The 21,098-nt window shown below is 44.8% G+C and overlaps 2 protein-coding genes across 7 annotated transcripts in view; both read left to right on the top strand.

Moving 5' to 3' along the window:
• NSD3 (nuclear receptor binding SET domain protein 3) overlaps nt 1–14,358 on the top strand; it is a 119,120-nt gene extending 104,762 nt beyond the window's left edge. For 3 of the 4 annotated variants that reach the window (XM_055334686.1, XM_055334682.1, XM_055334684.1), the window contains 5 exons: nt 4,124–4,240; nt 5,722–5,863; nt 7,115–7,221; nt 7,803–8,007; nt 8,420–14,358. In XM_055334686.1, coding sequence (XP_055190661.1) covers nt 4,124–4,240; nt 5,722–5,863; nt 7,115–7,221; nt 7,803–8,007; nt 8,420–8,661 — 813 coding nt within the window. In that variant the 3' untranslated portion in view covers nt 8,662–14,358. The remainder of the gene's footprint in view (nt 1–4,123; nt 4,241–5,721; nt 5,864–7,114; nt 7,222–7,802; nt 8,008–8,419) is intronic. The other variant, XM_055334685.1, reaches the window with a different exon arrangement.
• Nucleotides 14,359–14,891: 533 nt separating this feature from the next.
• Nucleotides 14,892–20,960, top strand: PLPP5 (phospholipid phosphatase 5). 3 transcript variants are annotated; one of them, XM_055335002.1, is made up of 8 exons: nt 14,893–15,046; nt 15,247–15,451; nt 15,790–15,880; nt 16,276–16,339; nt 16,848–16,972; nt 17,823–17,993; nt 19,919–20,085; nt 20,755–20,960. In XM_055335002.1, the coding sequence occupies exons 1-7, from the start codon at nt 14,979–14,981 to the stop codon at nt 20,077–20,079; spliced, it is 885 nt and encodes a 294-aa protein (XP_055190977.1). In that variant the 5' UTR covers nt 14,893–14,978; the 3' UTR covers nt 20,080–20,085; nt 20,755–20,960. The 3 variants fall into 3 exon arrangements, with proteins under 3 accessions (XP_055190978.1, XP_055190977.1, XP_055190979.1); XM_055335003.1 differs by having other exon boundaries at nt 14,892–15,046; nt 15,219–15,327; nt 19,919–20,960; XM_055335004.1 differs by having other exon boundaries at nt 14,918–15,046; nt 15,247–15,327; nt 19,919–20,960.
• Nucleotides 20,961–21,098: the final 138 nt, after the last annotated feature.

Genomic DNA, 21,098 nt, shown 5'->3' with positions numbered 1-21,098 from the left:
GGGGCGGGGGCTAGACCTCATGCAGCCTTAGAGGCCACAGGAGTGAGGCTTCTGAAAGATTTTAGTGGGAAGTGACTTGACCTGACCTGGTATGCTCATTTTCTGTTGCTGCTTAACAATAATACTACAAATTTAGGAACTTAAAATGTGACACACATTTTATTTTCTCACAATTTCTGGGGGTCAGGAGACAGGCACTGCATGGCTGAGCCCTCAGAGTCTCACAAGGTTTCAGTTGAGATATTGCCCAGGGCTAGATTCTCATTCTTGTGCCTTAAGTGGAGAAGGATGATCCACTTTCCAGATTACATGGCTGTTGGCAGAATTCTCTTCGCACTTGTAGGTCTGAGAGCTTCAGGTGTTTTTTGTTTCGTGGGGCTCAAACTCATGATCCCGAGATCACTTCCAACTGAGCCAGCCAGGTGCCCCTAGAGTGTAACATTTTTGATGTTATTTTAATGCCATGCATATCACATATACAAATTTTTACCTCTGACTTCATGGGAGTTTTAGGGACTATCCTGAAATCTATCCAGCTTAATATCATGTTAACATCTTTTAATAGTAATTGCATTTATTTTAAAATGTATTCTAAAAAAAATAAAATAAAATGTATTCTAATTTATTAATTGATACAATCAAGAGAAAAGAAAGTATAGCCAGGATATTCTGCCCATTAGCTCTTAAGAAATTGCTAATGTAAGACAGTTGGTCTCTTACAAAATAGTTGGAAGTATATATTCCTGAAATGCAAAATCATAAAGACTTAGTAGCAACATGGAAAAGATTTTTGGTACATTGAGGGGACAGGAGCCAAATATGAAATTGATTGTCCACAGCCAGTTCTCTTCACACGTAACAGATTCCTGAAAATGTGTGCCAGAACCAAAAAAGAAACTTATCAAAAATTTTAAAAATATATATTAAATGCTGAATTACACCCTCCTTTTTTGCGGTAGTCCTTAAGGACAGATTTCTAGCATTTTAAAACGTTTTTCTTGGTTATTTTTGTTGACAGTTCACAGTTAATGGGTATTTTTGTTTTTGTTTTTTGGGGGGGTTTTATTTGAAGATTTTATTTTTTTAAGTGATCTCTCCACCCAGTGTGGGGCTCAAACTCACAATCCCGAAATCAAAAGTCCCATGCTCTACTGACTGAGCCAGCCAGGCACCCCACAGTTAATGGTTTTAAGTCCAGTTAGCAACTCTTTGAAGCTGAAGTTTGTCACCTTTAGGACATATGAAATATTTCTTTTACAAAATAGCTAGGAATATTTATTTACCATGGTATCAAATTTATGAGACTTGCACTCTTCTGTTTGATATCAGCCCTTAACTTTCCTGTATTGGCTCATTTTCATAGAACAGTAAATATAAGCCGTAAGACATGATACTCAGGCTTTTACAGACACAGAACCATTTCTTCAAGTGAAATCTTACCTTGAATCCCAGGATGTGTAAAGATGACATACAGCCTATTTGGTTGCAGTTCTGCTCTATGGATTTAACCTGGTGTTAAATAAGTATAGTAACACCGGGGCGGGGTGGCGAGGAAGTCTACCAGTGAAGGCGATGGTCCCACATGATGGTGCAAGTTGTTCATCAGCTATGTCCCAGCTGATGGAGGAAAGGCCTGGGAATGTGACAGTGCATGGCACACCAGTGTGCAGACCATCCTCTGTCATTCGTGAGACAGAACTGGAAGGAAAAAGCAGAGAAAATAAACTGTTCTGTTATAGTATTGCAGTTACCAATGAAACCCATTTTTTTCTTTTATTTGTGTATTTCTTTTTCTAACCTAATTCTTTGTCATAGCTTGTATGGTCAGTAAAAATAGGAGGGAGTAAAAGCCAGAGGTGAACTTCTGGGGCAACCACTCCCCAGTGGAAACAAGTGTGTAGCTCCTTGCAGCTGACTCAGAGCCCACTGACCTCACTAACAGCAAAGGGAAGGGGGTTAGTCCCGGGTTGCCCGGGACGTTAGGTGGGTTCCTTCCAATGTGGCCCCGTAACTTTTTTCTTATTTTCAGAAATGACAATCTTTTGTTTTTATCAATAGAAAAAGATTAAGTATTCATAAGAACGCTGGCCTATGTTCTTAACGATTTGCCCAAATCAGAATATACGGTACTTCTCTTTAGATTATTGGTATTTGCTATCAGTTCTGTGATTCGAAGAACCATGAGGAGGGCTAGTAAAAATTTGTGTGGTGGAGGAGGTCAGGTGGGAGGAAGAACAGGTCTGGTGAAACAATAAGCAAATTTTTGTTGCCCAAGACATTTCTTTTCCTATAAGACTGAAAAATTCTATAGATAATGCTCTTGTCCTAGATTGAGTCAGCCATGTTTTCGAGGTAAAAGGGTTAATGGACTCTGCATTTATAAATACCAGATACTAAGATGTTGAATATAGAGTATTTACCCTCATTTTAAAATAAGCTATTTATGGGGCGCCCCAGTGGTGCTGTCGGTTAAGATCCTGATCTGGACATTTTGAGATTTGAGCCCCATGTTGGGCTCCATGCTCCACAGGGAATCTGCTTGGGATTCTCTCTCTCTCTCCTTCTACCCCCCACCCCTGCATGTGCACTCTTTTTTTCTCTCTTTCAAATCTTTAAGAAATAAATAAATAGAAGAAGCTAATCACCACACACCTATGAGAACAGCAGGATGAAAACTAGTTGGCAATACCAGCTACTGGCAAGAATGTGGAGAAACTGGGTCTCTCCTACAGTGGGAAAGTATGGTGGGGATGCAAAATGGTGCATATACTCTGGAAAATAGTTTCTTAAAAAATTAACTCAAACTCACCATTTCACCCAACAAATTGTACTCCTGGCCATTTATCCCACAAAAATGAAAACCTATGTCTGCATAAAAACTTTTACCGGAATGTTCACAACAGCTTCATTTGTAATAGCCAAAATATGAAAACAATTCAGACATTCCTCAGTAGGGTGAAAGGCTAAACCGCAGTACATCCATGGTGTGAACAAGTACTCAGCAGGAAAAAACATATTTAACTATTGACACATAACAAATCGGACAGATCTCAAGAGAATTAAGAGAATTTGCCAACCTCAAAAGATTACGTACTGTATACTTTCATTTATAGAACATCCTCAAGATGACAAAATAATGCCAATGGAGAACAAGTTAGGGATGGGATGGGTTAGGGGAGAGAAGAAGGATGGGTGTGATTATAAAGGACTGTACAAGGGGTCTGTGTGGTGCTGGAATGCTTCTGTATCTCAACTGTGGTGGTGGTTACACAGTTGATTCTACAACTGACCAAATTCCACACACAACGTTGGTGCAATCTGAATAAGATCTGTAGACTGTACCAAGGTCAGCTCTCTAGTTTTTTTTTGTTTTTTTTTTTTAAATATTTTTTTTTTGAATTTTTATTTATTTACGATAGGCACACAGTGAGAGAGAGAGGCAGAGACACAGGCAGAGGGAGAAGCAGGCTCCATGCACCGGGAGCCCGACGTGGGATTCGATCCCGGGTCTCCAGGATCGCGCCCTGGGCCAAAGGCAGGCGCCAAACCGCTGCGCCACCCAGGGATCCCCAGCTCTCTAGTTTTAATATAGTACTATAGCTCTGTAAGATGTTGCCATCCGGGATTAGTAGGTGACGGATACACAGATCTTCTCTGCACTATTTTTGCAACCTCCTGTGAATATGTAGAATTACTCTAGAATAAAAAGTTTTTTTTTTAATGAATTCATTTGTTTCAGATTCAGCTCTTTAATAGGCATGAACTCCACAGCTGCAAACTTAGTAAAAGTCTGTTGTTAAGACAGCCTCAAAGACTTGAGTTAGCCATCTCTCCAGCTCCTATAATTATGTCACTTGGACTATAAAATCATATTGTCAAAAGATAAAAAAATAAAATCATATTGTCAGCAAGAAAAGACCAGTTATCACCTTGTGAGACACTGCTAGCAAAAAACTCGCTACCTGAATGCCAGTGAATGACAACTACTATTTGTTTCTAGTGTTAAAGTTAGATTTCCAGGATTCTTTTTGGTTACTTCTCTTGGATTACATACATAGTGTTAAAGAATGCTTTCAAAGAGAGTACATTGTCTTATATTTACATATTGCATGCTTCTCTGCAGGGCGAATTTGTAAATGAATATGTTGGTGAATTAATTGATGAAGAAGAATGCAGATTGCGAATCAAGCGAGCCCACGAGAACAGTGTAACTAATTTTTATATGTTAACTGTTACGAAGGTAAAATTGATTTTATTTTGTAAGAGAAAAGGATTTTTGGTTTTTGTGTCATGGTCTTAAACACAGTTTCCTCTAATTTGGTTGTTTTTTTCAAGAGAATGAGAACACTTTGCAGTAGCCAGTATGATAGTTCTTATAATGTGGTGATTATTGCACAATACACAAAGGCTAATTATTGAAACCTTGCACATGGCATATGAGACAGCGCTGTGAGTGGACAGATGGCCAGGAATAGGGCAGACACACAGGGCTTTCCATCTCAGCTCTTCTTAGTCACTGAAAGACCTGGCCCTCGGTTTCTCAAGTTAGAAAGCACCACAAAATTATGGTTTAGCCAAAATTCTAACTGAATTTTTCTGTGTACTGGAACTTCGTGTCTGAGTTAGGACAAATGGATGTAGTCCTAAGCAGAATGACAGTAAAACTACTCAATTCATTGTGTGTGCTCCTAAGTCCCATTTGCTACACATCTGATACATCTGTTACCTTGTGTCATTTCTTTAGCAGTCCTCTGACTTGCAGAGGACAAGAGACTGAGGTCCAGCCCTGACAAGCAGTCTGTTGGATAGCTTGTCACAGTCTGGTGAAGGCCAGGACTAGTAGCCATGTCTCGTGGTCCAGGCTCTCCCTGAAACTGAGAGAATATCATTATAAGTAAGAACTAGAAATCACTTACAAGAAGTTGATTTGAACTGATATGCATTGTTTAACAGTTTTACAACTTTCATGAACATCAATTTAATGAACAGAAAATGCCATTTATTTCTGATAGCTGAATAGCCCTTTAGATCTACTCCTCACTGTTAGGGGCCCCTCCAGCCATCTTGATGACATTTGGGAGGCTCTGTCTTCCAGGGCTCATTGAGATGACCAGAACTTGCATTCAGGGGCCACCAAAATGGTGAACCTTTTACTGTGTCCTGAACATCAGTATAAGTAAAATGGAAGGAACAGGTGACTTCCTGGAGAGTACGTTCTACGCTAGAGCCCTTCCATCAATCAAAGGTCCAAATCTTCACCCAGAGGAAAGCCGTACATATTTCCTTGTCTCTCTTTATGGCCTACGCTCTTTTCCATTTACTCCCGTACTAGTTTCGCTGCTTGTACAGAGCAGGAAAGGAGGGCTGATGGCAGAGCATCGTGGTTCCCAGCCCAAGCGCCTGGCTGAACTCCACGCTCTGGCATCACCTGTGATCAGTTCATCTTCTAAGTAGTAGTATTCTGTGGGCTATGTGTAGAGACAAACTTAAAAAAAAAAAAAAAAAACTAAATTGCATTTTATCTCAGTTGCTTTGACTTGTAGCTCATCAAATAAGATAGAGAACTCAATCACCAGCCCGGAGAGCAGAGCGTGCATTGTGGGAGTTGTGTAGCGAAACACTGTTTGTTGCTTGTGGCCCTCGACAGGGTTGGGTGTATCTGAGATAAGCTCTTACTTAGTTTCATGTCAAGGGTACCTTTCATTTCTTTTTTTTCTGAAGGACCGTATAATTGATGCTGGCCCCAAAGGAAATTACTCTCGCTTTATGAACCACAGCTGTAATCCAAACTGTGAAACACAAAAGTGGACAGTGAATGGAGATGTTCGAGTTGGACTGTTCGCCCTTTGTGATATTCCTGCAGGTAAAAAAGCTACTTGCTCCCCTCTCCCCTGCACAGGACATTCTTCAAGGTTCGATGCTCAAGTATTTATTCAAATAAGATAGGATTATATTTGGAATTGTTACCTGCCATTAAAAAGTGAAAATCCATGTCCTGCAAAAGGGAGTTTTGTAAGAGCCTTTGTTTCGGGGAGGACGTTCCAGAATCCTGTATGTCCGGGACCCTCCTGAAGGACCTCTCCAAATTATTGCTGTCTGCACAATATAACCAGATGTTTAAGCTTTTGTTTTCTACTTAAAGTATTAACATACTGTGTTAACAGCAGCTGGTTTCTTGGTTTGTTTGTGGGGATTTCTGTTTGGTTTTTTTTTTTTTAGTTGAAAGATCTGTTTCAAATTAGACACAAAAAGCTTCCGAAGCCAGTTATTGCTTCCATGTTTCCTCAGCCATCCAGCATCTTACCAGTGGCACTTAGTTTCTTCTCTGCCAGGTTGGTAGGGAAATGGGTAAAAAGGGAAGAGCTGTAGCTCAGTGAGATTCAACTGCAGTCCTGGAACTCGTCGCACGCTGTTCAGGATCAGCCAGAAGCAAGCTTGGGCCTCCCAGTTCGAATCCTTGGGTCTTTGGTGTAAACAGTGAATCTGCGCTGTGAACTCTCTTCAGAGCATACTCTAAATCATGAATTACTGGAGCCGCACAGTCACCACGATTCCGTGGGCCTACTGTTCGTTCAGAAATTCGTGTAAATTAGGGCAGCCCCGGTGGCGCAGCGGTTTAGCGCCGCCTGCAGCCCAGGGCCTGATCCTGGAGACCCTGGATCGAGTCCCACGTCAGGCTCCCTGGATGGGGCCTGCTTCTCCCTCTGCCTGTGTCTCTGCCTCTCTCTCTCTCTCTCTCTCTCTCTCTTTCTCTATGAATGAATAAATAAAATCTTTAAAAAAAAATTCGTGTAAATTAGCTTTAGAAAAGCTAGACCAGAACCCGTTTTTTTTGTTTGTTTGTTTGTTTTGTTTTGTTTTAGCACAGATTTCAGATTCTTAGTCTCCATTACATAATTTTTGACCACTTCAGTGAGAAGGCTGTGACAACTTTTACAGAGTGTTTTGGCCGTGTGGCTGGGGATTTTTTCCTCTGTTGTTTCCCCTGGCCCACCTCAGTCTGCAGCAAGGCCTTCAGGTCAGAATTAGGTCTCTTTTGTCAATGGGAGAGTGTGTCTGACAGCATTTTTCTTCCCTGGGACTTGAGTATGAATAATTTTGTCTCCCATTGTAGGGATGGAGTTAACATTTAATTATAACCTGGATTGTCTGGGCAACGGCCGAACGGAGTGCCACTGTGGGGCAGAAAACTGTAGCGGCTTTCTGGGGGTGCGGCCAAAGGTCAGTTGGTGGGCAGGGAGCACCCCAGGCTGGTGGGGAGTCAGGAGTGGGGCTGTTGAAGTGTGGGACCATCTCAGGAAAAGGCCGGTGAACAAATGGGGCTCTGGTTCACTTCACGGGATGGCTGTCATGTTAACCAGAGTGTAGATGCTCTGACTTTCCAATGAAGCAAATCTTAAGTAAGATCTGTCAGGTTTGGAAGATGTGTTTGTATTTCTGATTGAATCTGAAGTGATCAACATCTGTTCAGAATCTTCTTTAAAATTCACACTATACCAGAAACCACTGAATCAGCCACTTGAAAATGGTGAGTTGTATGATATGTGAATTATATCTCAGTATCCTTGCAATTGAAAAAACAAAGCACCTGATTCAAAAGTCAGTGAAAAAAAAAGGGAAAAAAAAAAAGTCAGTGAAAATGTAGCCTTATTTTTAGCACAGTACTGTCATGGGATAAGTCGTCCTGGTGGATTTAGGTAATTGAACAACAGAGTTGAAGAGAACTTAAGTGAGTGTGTCAGGTTCTGGGAGCTCACTTTCCACATAGTCTCACACATTGTGTTCATCCTTCTTCCTGCCAGTCAACATGTGTGTCAACGACCGAAGAAAAGGCCAAAAGTACTAAGTTAAAGCAGAAGAGGCGAAAAATCAAAGCAGAACCAAAGCAGATGCATGAAGATTACTGTTTTCAATGTGGAGATGGTGGGGAGCTGGTCATGTGTGACAAAAAAGACTGTCCCAAAGCGTACCACCTCTTATGCCTTAACCTGACTCAGCCACCATATGGTAAGCCAGCCTCTTGGGGCCCCTTCTTTGATGTGGGTCTTTGCTGATAGCGCTGTGTAACCTAGCCTGTACTTCCCTCTCCTTCGTGGAGCCATGGAATGGATAACGTGGAGTAGAACCACCAACACTAGCAGACAAAAAGTATGCTCGTGAAGAATCTGTCTGCAGATAGGGGTTAGGTGCGGGCCAGTAAGCATTGGTTTTCGTGGGTGAGCAGGGACCCCTACGGCGTGGAGTTTGGGGTGCTCGTGCACCTCCAGACTCAGTAGTAGGCTCAGACGTAAGTTTGGCTGAAATTTGGTGTTTGATCAAATTCGGTCTCCAATCAGAGCAGACGGTGGGGATTTCTCGTGAGTAGTCAAGACGGACACTAACGGGGCTGTTTTACCTGTCCCACCCCCCCCCCCACCAGGAAAGTGGGAATGCCCGTGGCATCAGTGCGAGGAGTGCAGCAGTGCTGCGGTCTCCTTCTGTGAGTTCTGCCCTCACTCGTTTTGTAAAGATCACGAGGAGGGTGCCCTGGTTCCCTCTGCTCTGGAAGGCCGTCTCTGCTGCTCGGAGCACGACCCTGCATCTCCTGTGTCGGCAGAGTACTGGAGCAAGATCAAATGCAAATTGGAATCACAAGATCATGGAGAAGAACTGAAAGAATAAATGGGCGGTGATTTCTTTTTTTTGCTTTTTATTGAGATAAAAAAAAGGAAAAGGAGCAAGGGACTCGATGGCACTGGCACATTAGTGGGAGAGGAGCTGCTGCCGTGCGCACAGCCTTCACCCCCGCCCCGCCTTATTGACGTGCTGACGGGGAGCCAGTGGGTGCAGGCAGAAGCAGTGGGTGGTATCTGTTTTTCTGTTTTCTTGGGTTGGGGATTCTTTTGTGGCGGGCCAAATTCCCTTGGTCTTCTCTTGCCTTTTATTACACTTCCATGCCTTTGCAGCTGGAAAAAGAGATGTCTTCACTTTTAAAATAAGAACAAAGAGAAAAGAAATTTTGTTAATGAGATTAATTTAAAGCCTAGGATGTGTTCCTTGGGTGTAAAAAGCAAAAGTAGCCCTCATTCCTTTATTTATTTTCATTTTTTAAAAAATTTGGAGAAGTGTAGTTCAGATAGTCTATTCAGTGTACGTGTGTGTGTGCATTTTAAGTAGCAGTTGGAGCAAGCCCTCTAGAAAAGGCTATGATGATCTTTATATACCTCTTTGCTGAGCAGTAGGTAGGCTAACTTCTCTTTCCCTTCCAAATGTTTTTCATAATCCTAGAGAAGGGCTCTGTGGGAGTACTGAATCTGGCCTCTTGAAAACAAAATGCCTCAGTGGATTTTTACCTCTGTGGTCTTAACCTAGGTGGGCTTTATGATGTGATAATTTTACTTACAAAGGTATATGATGTGGTTTTCGGTTTTGGAGAAAAACAGAAATGGGTGCACTCACTGAGTTTGAAATGTTTTCCATTGACAGTGAACATTTTTGATGAAGCGTGTTTATGTGGATGTGAATGCAGTTAGAATGGTCATCCCTGTTGCCCTGACACATGAACAGAGGCAGCTAGAGGGAGACAAAGGCCCAGACCCAAAGTTGGATCATAACGACTGCCATCCCCCATGCAGTGTAATGGAGCCCCTTGTCCAACCTCGGGGGCTGTCCTGTCTCTGTTCCCCTCTCCTAATCAAACATTCCCATTGTCAGCTGCTTGCCCATTCAGCCAGGTTTCCTGGTGAAAATGATACAAGCGAATTGAAGTTGTATCTGAGTCAGTCTTTTGGTTTAGTTCCTCATTTGGGGGGTGGAAGGGGTAGGGGCATCCCCTGCTCATATGTAAACAATTTCTATTTAGTATTATCTACTAACTAAAACTGCCCCCAGGAGGGAGGGGAAGCACTTCTACAGAGTATATCAGAGCCACACAAACACACTTCATCTGAGGAAGCACTTAGGGAAGTTCCCAAGGAAGCAGTATTAGCAAAAATGGTTGGTTGTGATGCTTGGATATCATAGATGCAAGTGTGCCAAGATGTCTGCCCACAAAATTCACTTGCATTTAATGCTTAAGAATATGTATTTTCCAGTATTCCTTGTATGAGTAATTAGTAACTTCAGGCTTTGTTGTGGCACTGTACTAAGTAGAAGTCTAGGGCTAGCTTGAATGGATGTTAACTTTCTCTGTGAATTTTGACTGCTTACAATTGCTGGTACCTGGTGGCATTTATTTTCCCTTAAGAAGTACCGAGGAACCTTATGAAGGTAGAGAGGGTAGATGCTCGGCCACATTCCTTCCGTTGTGTTGCGTGTGTTCCTTTTTTCTTATTAATTTAGACTTCTTCTCTAGAAAAAGGAAGAAAAAAAGTTGTGCCTCTCCTTTTTTAATGTAAATGTGCAATTGTACTGGATTTTCTCTTGTAAAAAAAAAAAAAAGCATAAAACAAAACAACAACAAAAAAGCACCACACTACAGTTCCTTTACTTAAGCTCCTAAACTGCCATTTGCCTGATTCCAGCAATTAATTCTGAGGTAACTTACTGGGCCTCCAGGAATTATCTTGATTAAATATGATCCCAGGAGAAAGAGCAAAATGGAAAATGCTATGCATGTTACCAAATCGAACATGCAGCACAGCTCACCAAAACACTAGACTTTGCTCTTGAGCAATTATATAGTTTGATAGCCTTTTAAAAAATAATTTAAGAAAATCTAGGTTTTATCATACTAAGACTTTATTTTATATATATGTGTGTGTGTGTGTATATATATATGAGATAAATGTTTGCTTTTTTAAAAACTAACATGAAGGATTTCCTTTAACATTTGAAATGTAACTCTTGTTGAAACCGTACCCACATGAAATCTTATCTCCTTGTTTTGGACTGAATAATCTTTACTATCCGATGACTTTTCTATGGTAAGCCAGGGTACATCCTCTATACTTAAAAATATCATAGGTTTCAATATTTTTATGCAGCTTCTTCATCGTGTCACATTTTGTTTGCGTATCTAGAGCAGCTCTGCTGAGATTTTTTTTTTAATCTTTTTTGGGGGGTTGGGGGGCACCCAGTAGGATCATTCTGCCATTTCAGAAATGATTACAAACCAAAACAGCTAACCACAGCTCTGGAGTCTTCGTCCCTGAGTGCTCTGCAATGGTCCAAACAGCGGTTTTCGCCCTGCTGGAACCCAGGAACTCTCCTCACACCTCCACGGTGTCACCACCTACCTAGTTTATGTATTTTCAAGTCACAGGCTATGGAGGCAGCGAGGGAGGGGGAAAGTTGTGCTTTCTGTGTACATAGCATATATGCCCTGTGCCCGGCTGCCCTTCAACGAAATCATCCAGAAGACGTGTTACTCTCTCATAGTCCATAGTTGGTATTTGTTAACTTTTAAATCTGTATGTGGTCAGAGCATAAATAGTTGGTTTTGATTCTTGTCCAAAAATGAAATGACTTAAAGCAGCATGGGATAATGGTGGTGTTTTGTTTCATATTTTTTTTTTAGCCTCATGTTAATTCTTTGGAAGAAGTGAATGTAAAGTTTTGGATAATCAGCATAAAACTTCAGAAATCAGATCAGTAACAACTACAGAGGAAATCCTGGGCAGCCTTCCAGGCATGTGTGGTGCATGAAGGGGCTGGCCCACGGCTGGCACTGCAAGGAGGAGGGCTGCCCAGAGCCAGCTCTAGTGGGGTGGCCCGCCCTTCCTCCCTGGAAGGCCCAAGCAGCTGGAGGAAGTGATTCACTTCTTTAATATCTAATCAAGGCTAGAGTCAGGAGGGAAGTGGGTTTTATTTCCGTTTTTAACAAGTTCTTACTCTACCTTAATTCTCAAAACTGATCTGGTCTAAGCTGTAGAATAGGCTTTTAGAATCACTGAACCTTGGAGCTATCAGTGTGTGTTCAAGTCAGGAACATACGTAAAAAGTAAACTAAAAATAATAATAATGGGGTGGGGGGGGTGGCTCCAGCTCCCTTCTGCCATTTCCACATAATCTTTGGAAACATGATTATAAATCATGTTTTGAAATTTTGAGAGAATCATGGAAAGGACTCTCAGAGACGGCAGGTTGTTAGGCAGGTTTCTTTCCTGCCTCATGAAGTTGGGTTTTGTTGTGGCCTCGTTATACGGTCTGTGCTTCCGTCAGGGTCAGAGCTGCAGTGTGGACGGCAGGGAGCAGCCCTGCGGAACGAACCGTCTGGGCACTCCGGCTTCGGGCCAGGCCGGGCCTCCCATTCATTCTTAAGTGCAAAGCTCTTCCTCTAGTGTTGACCTTGAAGGGGAGGTGCTGCTGCAGGTCCCACCAGGAGGAGTGGACAGGTGGGCTTGGGGAGCCTACATTCCCTGCACTTCGGTCAGGGGAGGTATGATGACTCTGGCTGATGTGTCCAGCCGCCTGGGCTTCGAGCTGCCGCAGACGCAAAGTGACCGTTTGGAACGATTTCCGTCAGCCTAGGGCCACCTACGGTCGGTCCCCGGTCGTCTGTAAACCAAGAGTAGGACTCGCTTGCATTTTCAGGCAAGCAGGGAACAGATATAATTAGACGGCTTTGCCGTGTGTGCGTGAATATTGAAAAGTTGGAGATTTGTATATAGTGAAACCCACCAACTTTCCCCGGGGCGGGCAGCGGGAGCAGGGACGTTGGCACAGGGCGAGGGAGGGGGATGTTCACCGCAGGTACGAAGTAGTCACTTTAACACTGAGACCTCTGCCTCATCGAATTCAGGTTTTTTAAGTACTTGAAACTCTTCCGATTCCCCTTATTTTACAGTTCTTAAGTTTGTGAAGTAGACAGCATTGTTTGTATACCATTTTTGAAAACAGCCTCGTCTCTTGTCCTCTTTCGCTTGGGTTGAGGGCAGGGCTCTGCCCACGGGAGGGAGCGCCCCGGCAGGTAGCTCAGATTTCCTGGACGCATCCGAGGAGGAGACTCTTGCATGAACTGCCAGCAGCTTTCTCATGAGTATTTCCTTTGTGCGTTCTCTACTTTGTCATTTTGTCAGCCCTGTCCCCACACACCTCCTCTTCCCTTGTAATATATATGCCTGTGTAGGGAAAAAAAACAAAAATTTGCACTTAACGTTACGCTCCTTGAACCGCGGGGTGTAATCCGTGTGTCTCAGAAACCATTTCCTTTCTTTTCCCCGTCAGTCCATTGCTTAAGTGACAAGGTCAGGTGCTTGTGGCACCTACGTGTGAGGGGGCTGGTGGGGGGAGTGCGACCTGCCCTTCAGTGGCCTGTGAGAGTCAGTTACGTGTAAGAGAAAGGGAAAAGATGAACAGTTGCCAAAGTCATGTATTCAGTCCTCAGTTTTCTTCCGTGACCTTCTACATCTGCTCATTGGCAAGAAAGCCCTCCAGGTGCCAGTGCTCCCCTCTCCTGCCTGCCACAGACCTCGACGTGTGCACATGGCCCACGGCGTCGATCAGACCACCGAGACGAGGTATGTATGAGGTATTGTCAGGTTAGGAGTGGACTGGATAAAATTTACTTTTTCACTCTGTTGTCATTAATATTGCTCTTTATCTCATTTGTGCTATCACATACCCTCTGTTAAAAAAAGAAAATCACATTGTCTCCCATGACCAAGATGCTAAATAATGATTACAACTGGCTAAGATCCTTTTTTCTATACAAGGGTGTGTGCATAATTGGAATTGATATAAGAAATTCATTTGTAACCACTTGTGATATTGCACAACAAACACAGATACCTACAGATTGTTTTCTTTTTCTTGTGATCTTTATCTATAATGACCTTTGTAGATTGGTTATTTCTGTACTTTGTTTATCTGTAATAAACTTTGTAGATCCTGTGAAATGTTATTTTGCCTAAATCACTTGAGACTTGAGTCTTTAATAACAAAGCATCAATATTCACTAAAGTCAATCTCTTTTGAGTTTCTGTGACTTGGCTAGAAGCTCTTTGACACTAAGGGATTAGTGTTCATTTTCCCTGGGGGGCGTTCCACTAGGGCATTACTGTATAATGACTTGATGTTGCCACATGACTTCAAGATATATGATATTTTGGGGATTTGTTGATTGGCCTATGTTTTACTGCATAGTGTGAAACGTGTAAAGCTTGGTTAACCTGTATATAGATAGCTTTATTGTTGACTAGTTACAGCGTATTTAGGATTGCCTGTAATTACTACTGTGTGTGCTGGTAGGAACATACATTTTTGTATATTATATTTACTGAGATATTGCCTTTTTTTATTTTACAAATACTTCGAAATTCAGATGTGTTTTTTGCTTCCGTGAGGATTAATTTGGAAAGCTTCTTAATGACATTCCACTGACTTCAGATTTTGCTTGAGATTGACTTCAATAAATTGTCCTGTATGTTCCAAATTAAACTGTGGGCTTGTTCATTGCCTGTAGTTAGTTGCTTGCCACAACTCCTGGACAAGAAAGAGGTCATGATGGGAGGGAGGGCGTCGGTTGCAGGGCTGGATGACCCAAGATGTGTACACACACACACACCCGGCTGGTGGGGCCTGCAGCACAGAGGGTGCCCACTGCGTGCGGTTTGGTTGTGTTTGCCCGGCGGGGGGGGTGGGGGAGGGCCTCGGAGAAGGGGCGCCTTGCTCCGCGCGGCTGCAGACCGCGGGGCGACGGGGCGACGGGGCGACGGGGCGACGGGCGGCAAGGAGGGACGCGCGTCACCCGGATCTCGTTCATTCGTCAGGCTCCACGTGCGCTGCTGCCTGGCTGGACGGCGGGAGGCGGCTCGCGCTTCCCGGCTGCCCGGCCACCGGGGCGGGGACGGGGCAGGGGCGGGGCAGGGGCGGGGCAGGGGCGGCGGCGGCCCCGCCTTCCTCGGGTGCAGTTCCCGCGGCGGCCGCCAGCAGGCGCTGAGAGCAGAGGCGCGGCCCCCCGGCTCGGCCCTCCCGGGGACCGCCTCGCGTCCCGCCGCCGCTCCGCGGCTGCCACGTCAGCGCAGCGTCCGTCGGTCCGTCCGCAGCCGAGCGGCAGGATGGGGAAGGTGGCGGCGGCTCTCGGCGCCGAGCTGGGCGTGCGGCTCGCCCTGTTCGCGGCCTTCCTGTAAGCGCCCCTCGCTCGGGCGGGCGGGCGGGCGGGCTGGCCCCGCCTGGGCCCGGGGTCCCGGGGCGCCGCCGCAGCCCGGCCGAGGCCTGGGGCCAGGGGGGAGCCCCCACGAGCCGCCCGCGGGGCCCAGGAAGCCAGCCGACGCGCTCTGCACGTGTTTCCCCTCCAGGGTAACGGAGCTCCTCCCTCCTTTCCAGAGGCGGATCCAGCCGGAGGAGATGTGGCTTTACCGGAATCCGTTTGTGGAAGCGGAGTATTTCCCCACCAAGCCCATGTTTGTGCGTGGAGAACGAGCCTTCCTCGGACCCTTGCTACCTAGTGCTGAGCTTGAGGCGGGGAGCCGGAGGCGGGCCTCGCGGCTCGAGAACGACCTCGGCGGGGTTCCGACTGCTCCCTTTGACGGTGTGCTCAACGCTTTAAGATCCAAATTTAGAGAGCAAGATGTCAATTTTGGCTCCAGAGACCTGTTTCGTGAGCTCTGCCCCGCAGGGTGGCCTGAGGTGCCGGGTCCCTTAGAACATCCTGGCGAAGGCGCTGCCGTGCCCTGTGCGCCCAGTTAACGCGCAGGCGCCGCCGCCGCTCGTAGGCGCCGGGAGTCGGGGGCGTCCTTAGGTCTGCCGCGAGCCTCCTGCGGTCCCGTCCCGCCTGCTGCCCTGTGGGAGCTGCTGTAACCGCGAACCACGCGGTTTTATTGCGGGGGGTGGTTTGGCTTTTTTAACCTCTGCCCTTTTCTGGTTCAGGTCATTGCATTTCTCTCCCCGCTGTCTCTGATCCTCCTGGCCAGATGTCTCAAGAAGGCAGGCCCTACAGACAGCAGGCAGGCCTGCCTGGGTAAGAGCGGCCCCCTCGGGCTTCTCGGCCCCCTCTCGGCCCCCTCTCGGCCCCCTCGGGCCGCCCCTCGGTTCCTCTGGTGGGCCCGGCCACGGGGGTGCGACCTGCGCGCGGAGGCCGCTCGGTTGTGTTCCTCAGGCCATCCTCTCTTCCCTGTCCCCACGCTGTCCCCACGAGACAGAAGCCTACCCTGGGACCAGAGTTCACACCGGTGTGTCTACATGCACCGGATACTCTGGACCCAGAAGCCTGTTCAGCCCAGGACCGAAGTTCTCAGTGCTCCACCGCGCGCGCGGGGGGCCTGCCCATCCCTGGCTCGGGAAGTCCCCGGCGGCGAGCGCAAGGCCTCCTAGGCGCACACCACCCTCACCTCAGCACGTTTCTTTGCTTTCCAGCTGCCAGCCTCGCCCTGGCCCTGAGCGGGGTCTTTACCAACACAGTAAAACTGATCGTGGGCAGGTAAGTGACCAGTGCCCGCCTCGGCCCCCAGGTCTGTCTGCCAGCGGCTAATGGCCTGCGTCGCGCCTCTTCCTCCGCGCTCCCCTCCTGTAGTCTAACCTTGCTCCTCTCGCTTCACGTTCCCTCCCTCCCCTGTGGCTGGCCTGCGGGTGATGGTGACGGGTGACGCCTGGCTCCCTGCGGCCCTGAGCTGCATTCCTCCCTGCTCCCCGACCAGCACAGCAGCACCCCCCGCCCCCAACACCCCGGGGCGGCAGCGTGACTTGCTCTTTGCCCTTGGAAGTACTCTGTGCTGCACCGCCCCCCTCCGTTTCAGTGTGGACCCTGGAAATGCCGCCCTTCTCACGGTGCCTATCCTAATCCAGTTTCATTATTTTGCCTGCGACGCTGTTTGACCAACCGTGAACAGGTTTACGGTGTCTGAGACAACCAGAAACTAATTTCCGGAGTTTTTAAGTGATCTGTGTGGAGACCATGTTGTTGTTGTTGTTGTTGTTGTTGTTTTCAGGCCACGCCCAGACTTCTTCTACCGCTGCTTCCCTGATGGGCAAGCCCATTCTGACTTGACGTGCACCGGGGAGAAGGACGTGGTGAACGAGGGGCGCAAGAGCTTCCCCAGTGGACATTCCTCCTGTATGAACGCCTCATGCACTCAGCATCTCTGCTTTTTGGGGATCACTGAATTTAACCTAGGACACTTATGAGAATGGGGACATCTCACTACTCTTATTCTTGTATCTAGAAACAACCCCCCGTTCTTTAATAATCCCAAGATTTTACAAACCTGCGCCTCAAATATTAGGGTAGATATTCAAGGACAGAGGAAGGAGTTTGCTTTCATGAGATTTGAACATTTTATGATTCTTGTATCATTTGCCTAGATCCTGTAATCTGGAATTAGAAAAATATGAACTAAACTTTATTGAAGGTGCTTTGAAAAGCATTTTTGATTCTTCTCATTTGATACCATAACAGCCCAAAGAGGTGGATACTATTAGTTTTATGATTCCCATTTATATATGAGGAAGCCAAGGCATCAAGAAGTTACCTGCCCAAAGTCCTATTGCTAGTATCCAAACACTATTCCCAGGGTAAATATTAACTTTGGGACACACAGTGAAGTCCATTTTTCCTTTTGTTTCCCCCTCCCTCATTGATGATCTACACCAGAAGCATTACCAAAAGAGGATAAAACATGTTCATGGGGATCCCTGGGTGGCTCAGCGGTTTAGCACTTGCCTTTGGCCCAGGGCACGATCCTGGAGTCCCGGGATCGAGTCCCACATCAGGCTCCCTGCATGGAGCCTGCTTCACCCTCTGGCTGTCTGCCTCTCTCTCTCTCTCTCTCTCTCTATCATGAATAAATAAAAAGTCTTTAAAGAATCTTTAAAAAAAAACATGTTCCTGCCCCCAGCCACCTATCTGCGGATGAATGAGGGAGGTTCCTTTATAAGATAGATACTTATAGGTTTTCCTCTTCTAGTTGCATTTGCTGGTCTGGCCTTCGCTTCCTTCTACCTGGCTGGCAAGTTACATTGCTTTACCCCACAAGGCCGTGGCAAGTCTTGGAGGCTCTGTGCTGTTCTGTTGCCTCTCCTCCTTGCATCTGTGATTGCGCTGTCCCGCACCTGTGACTATAAGCATCACTGGCAAGGTAAGCAAAGTATTCCTGCCATGGAAGTCTGCATGTGTCTCCTGCCATCTCATCCCTAGCGTTCGGCACAGAGGAGACGTGGACTGTATCTGTTAAATGATTAAACAAATGAGTATGGGATGGTCTGGGTTTCTGAATCAAGAGTATGTATAGCTATGTGGAAGATGAGAAAGCACAGTTTCCTTTTAAATCCCTAAGGAGAAATGTCCCAATTTTTCCATTATCCTGAAGCAGTGTAAGTTCAGAATTAACTCTTTAAGGTTTTTTCTCTCAGAAATTTTTTACAACAAACCTCAGAGGTCAGTTTACTTACTGTCTTAAAAATCAAATCCATAAAAAAATCAAGTTCACTTCATGAGATTTTTGTTAGAAACTAAAGTGAAATTCAAGAAAATCATAAAATTATAGTTAAACCAAAGAAATCTTAAGTTGAATGGTATATAGTAAAACATTCGAATAACAGAGTATCTTTATGGAAAACCTATAATTCAAAAAAACTGACAGTATAGGCCCAGAAGTCCCTAGGAGCCCTGTTTTAAAGAATAAGCTAATTTTTTGCAAAGAGGGGCGGGCAACTCCTTAAGAGTTTATTGCTTCCTCTAGAACTCTTAAAATGTGAAAAAGGGGTTAATGGCATTAAATAAAACTTTATTATTCTGAGGTTTTTAAAAATTCAGCCTAGTGGGAGGTGGGTGGGGATGGAGTAACTTGGTGATGGGCATTAAGGGGGGCATGTGATGTGATGAGCACTGGGTGTTATATATGCAACTGAACTCTAAATCTGAAACTAATGATGTACTATATGTTGGCTAATTGAATTTTTAAAAATTCAGTCTCGGTGCCTGGGTGGCTCTGTCAGTTTAGCATCTGCCTTTGGCTCAGGTCATGATCACAAGTACCTGGGATCGAGCCTCGTGTAGGGCTCCCTGCTTGGCAGGGTATCCACTTCTCCCTCTTCCCCCTGCTCACGATCTCTCCCTCTCTCTCTCAAATAAATAAAATCGTTTAAAAAAAAATTCAATCTTGTGTAAACTTGGAAAAAGGCTTATTATATTTATTTAACTAAAGATGTGTTTTAACTTGGTGTTTAGGAAGGAAAGAACCTGATGATAATCCTGTTAAAAAAAAAAAATCCTGTTAACTATATGATAAAATTGAGAAAGCCTAAAAAACCACTGAAATTGAGGTTTTCTGCACCCAAACAAGTAGAGTAACCTGGACGCCCAGGTTCTCAATACAGATGTCCCCCATCATCCTGCACTGAACAGAGAGCTGTCTCTCTCACCAATGGAAGGTTGGGGCAAACCTGTACTGAGCAGGCTGGCACTGTATTTCCAATAGCATTAGCTCACCTTGTGTTTGTGCATCACATTTTGGTAACTCTTGCAATGTTTCAAACTTCATTATATTTGGTTTGTTTGTTTATTTATTTATTTTATTTATTTATTTATGACAGTCAGAGAGAGAGAGAGAGGCAGAGGCACAGGCAGAGGGAGAAGCAGGCCCCATGCACCGGGAGCCCGACGTGGGATCCGATCCCGGGTCTCCAGGATCGCGCCCTGGACCAAAGGCAGGCGCCAAACCGCTGCGCCACCCAGGGATCCCTCTTCATTATATTTGTTACGGTGACTTGTGATTAGGACTTGCTGAAAGCTCAGGTGATAGCATTTTTTAGCAATAAAGTATATACTTTTTTTTTTTAGACATAGTGCTGTTGCACTTAACAGACACAAGATAGTGTTAGCATAACTTTTATATGCACTGGGAAACAAAAAAATTCATCTGACTTGCTTTATTGAGAATACTTGCTTTATTGCAGTGATCTAGAATCCTACCAAGTATCAGAATGCCAGTAGTGTGTGGTATTTTAACATGATTTAAGAGTCTAATATGCTTAAGTGAAGACTTTATCTCCTCTCTTTTAGATGTACTAGTTGGATCCATGATTGGCCTGACATTTGCCTACGTCTGCTACAGGCAGTATTATCCTCCTCTGACGGATGCAGAATGCCATAAACCATTTCAGGACACACTTGTACTTCCCACTATACAGAAGCCTGCTGATCCGCATCATTTTAGTATTTAGAAATTAGTACTACCTCAATTGAGTTACGTGAATCAGCCCCTCTTAACTGCCCAAGACAAGAATGTCTGACTTTTTTACTCTGAAGAAATACAAGCAAGGACATAAGCACTTCATCTGTCTCCATATATTAATGCAGTTTTGCTCACATGCATTTATCATGAGTCAAGGTTCAAGGTTCTTTTTCATGACTCTCTGCCTCACATTCTGATAAAAAGATCTTCTGTAGAGTCCATTGGATTGGTATCCTAATATCTACAGTGTTTTACACTTAAATGCCATTCTTGGAAGGGTCTTTGTTCACAAAGAAGCCTTTACATATCCTAGGACCTAGAGTTAAATTTCCATTTTCCATAGCTCAAAATCTTAAAACCCAGGACATGACGAACTCAATTATTTTGGCTCTGTTTACTTTCTCTGGTGATAATTCCATGAAAACTTAAATAGGAAAATGTCCAGTTCTGGCTTTTTTTTTTTTTTTTTTACTTTACACATGTATCTTATATTGCTGTCCATTTTGAATACTGTGGGCATAAATTATTTATTGAATTACTAAATAATTTATTTATTTTTTAAAATTTCTTTAAATGGTAAAACAAACGAGGTGGAAATCACCAGTTGCTAGTATTGAAACCACACTCCTGACCTGTGTTCACGAGCTTCTTTCCCTCCATGCAGGACTGAAGATCTGCCCAAATGCATCAACTCTGAGAAATGGCATTACAGATGTCACTACCCGGAAGACAAATGAACTTTTCCTGTCCCTTCTTCCTAATGGGATATAAGGGACAATTACAGGACGTTATCAGAACCGATGCTATAGGACCTACAACTGCCCTTCTCTTTGCGATTATACTTTAAATATGACCTTGTCTTACATGCTTCTTTTGTATTTTCAGTGTATCTTTTTCCTTCAGAAAATGTGACAAAGAAAATGGTGAATGTGGGTGTTTTGGGTACGAGCTGGAACATTTCCAAAGTAAAACACTGGATTTCCCATCTGACCATCTGACATAAGTGAT

This window comes from Nyctereutes procyonoides, unplaced genomic scaffold (genome assembly GCF_905146905.1).
Source record: "Nyctereutes procyonoides isolate TBG_1078 unplaced genomic scaffold, NYPRO_anot_genome, whole genome shotgun sequence".
NCBI lineage: Eukaryota > Metazoa > Chordata > Mammalia > Carnivora > Canidae > Nyctereutes > Nyctereutes procyonoides.
Note: the sequence above shows the minus strand (reverse complement) of the source record. Positions and strands in the feature narration are given on the sequence as shown.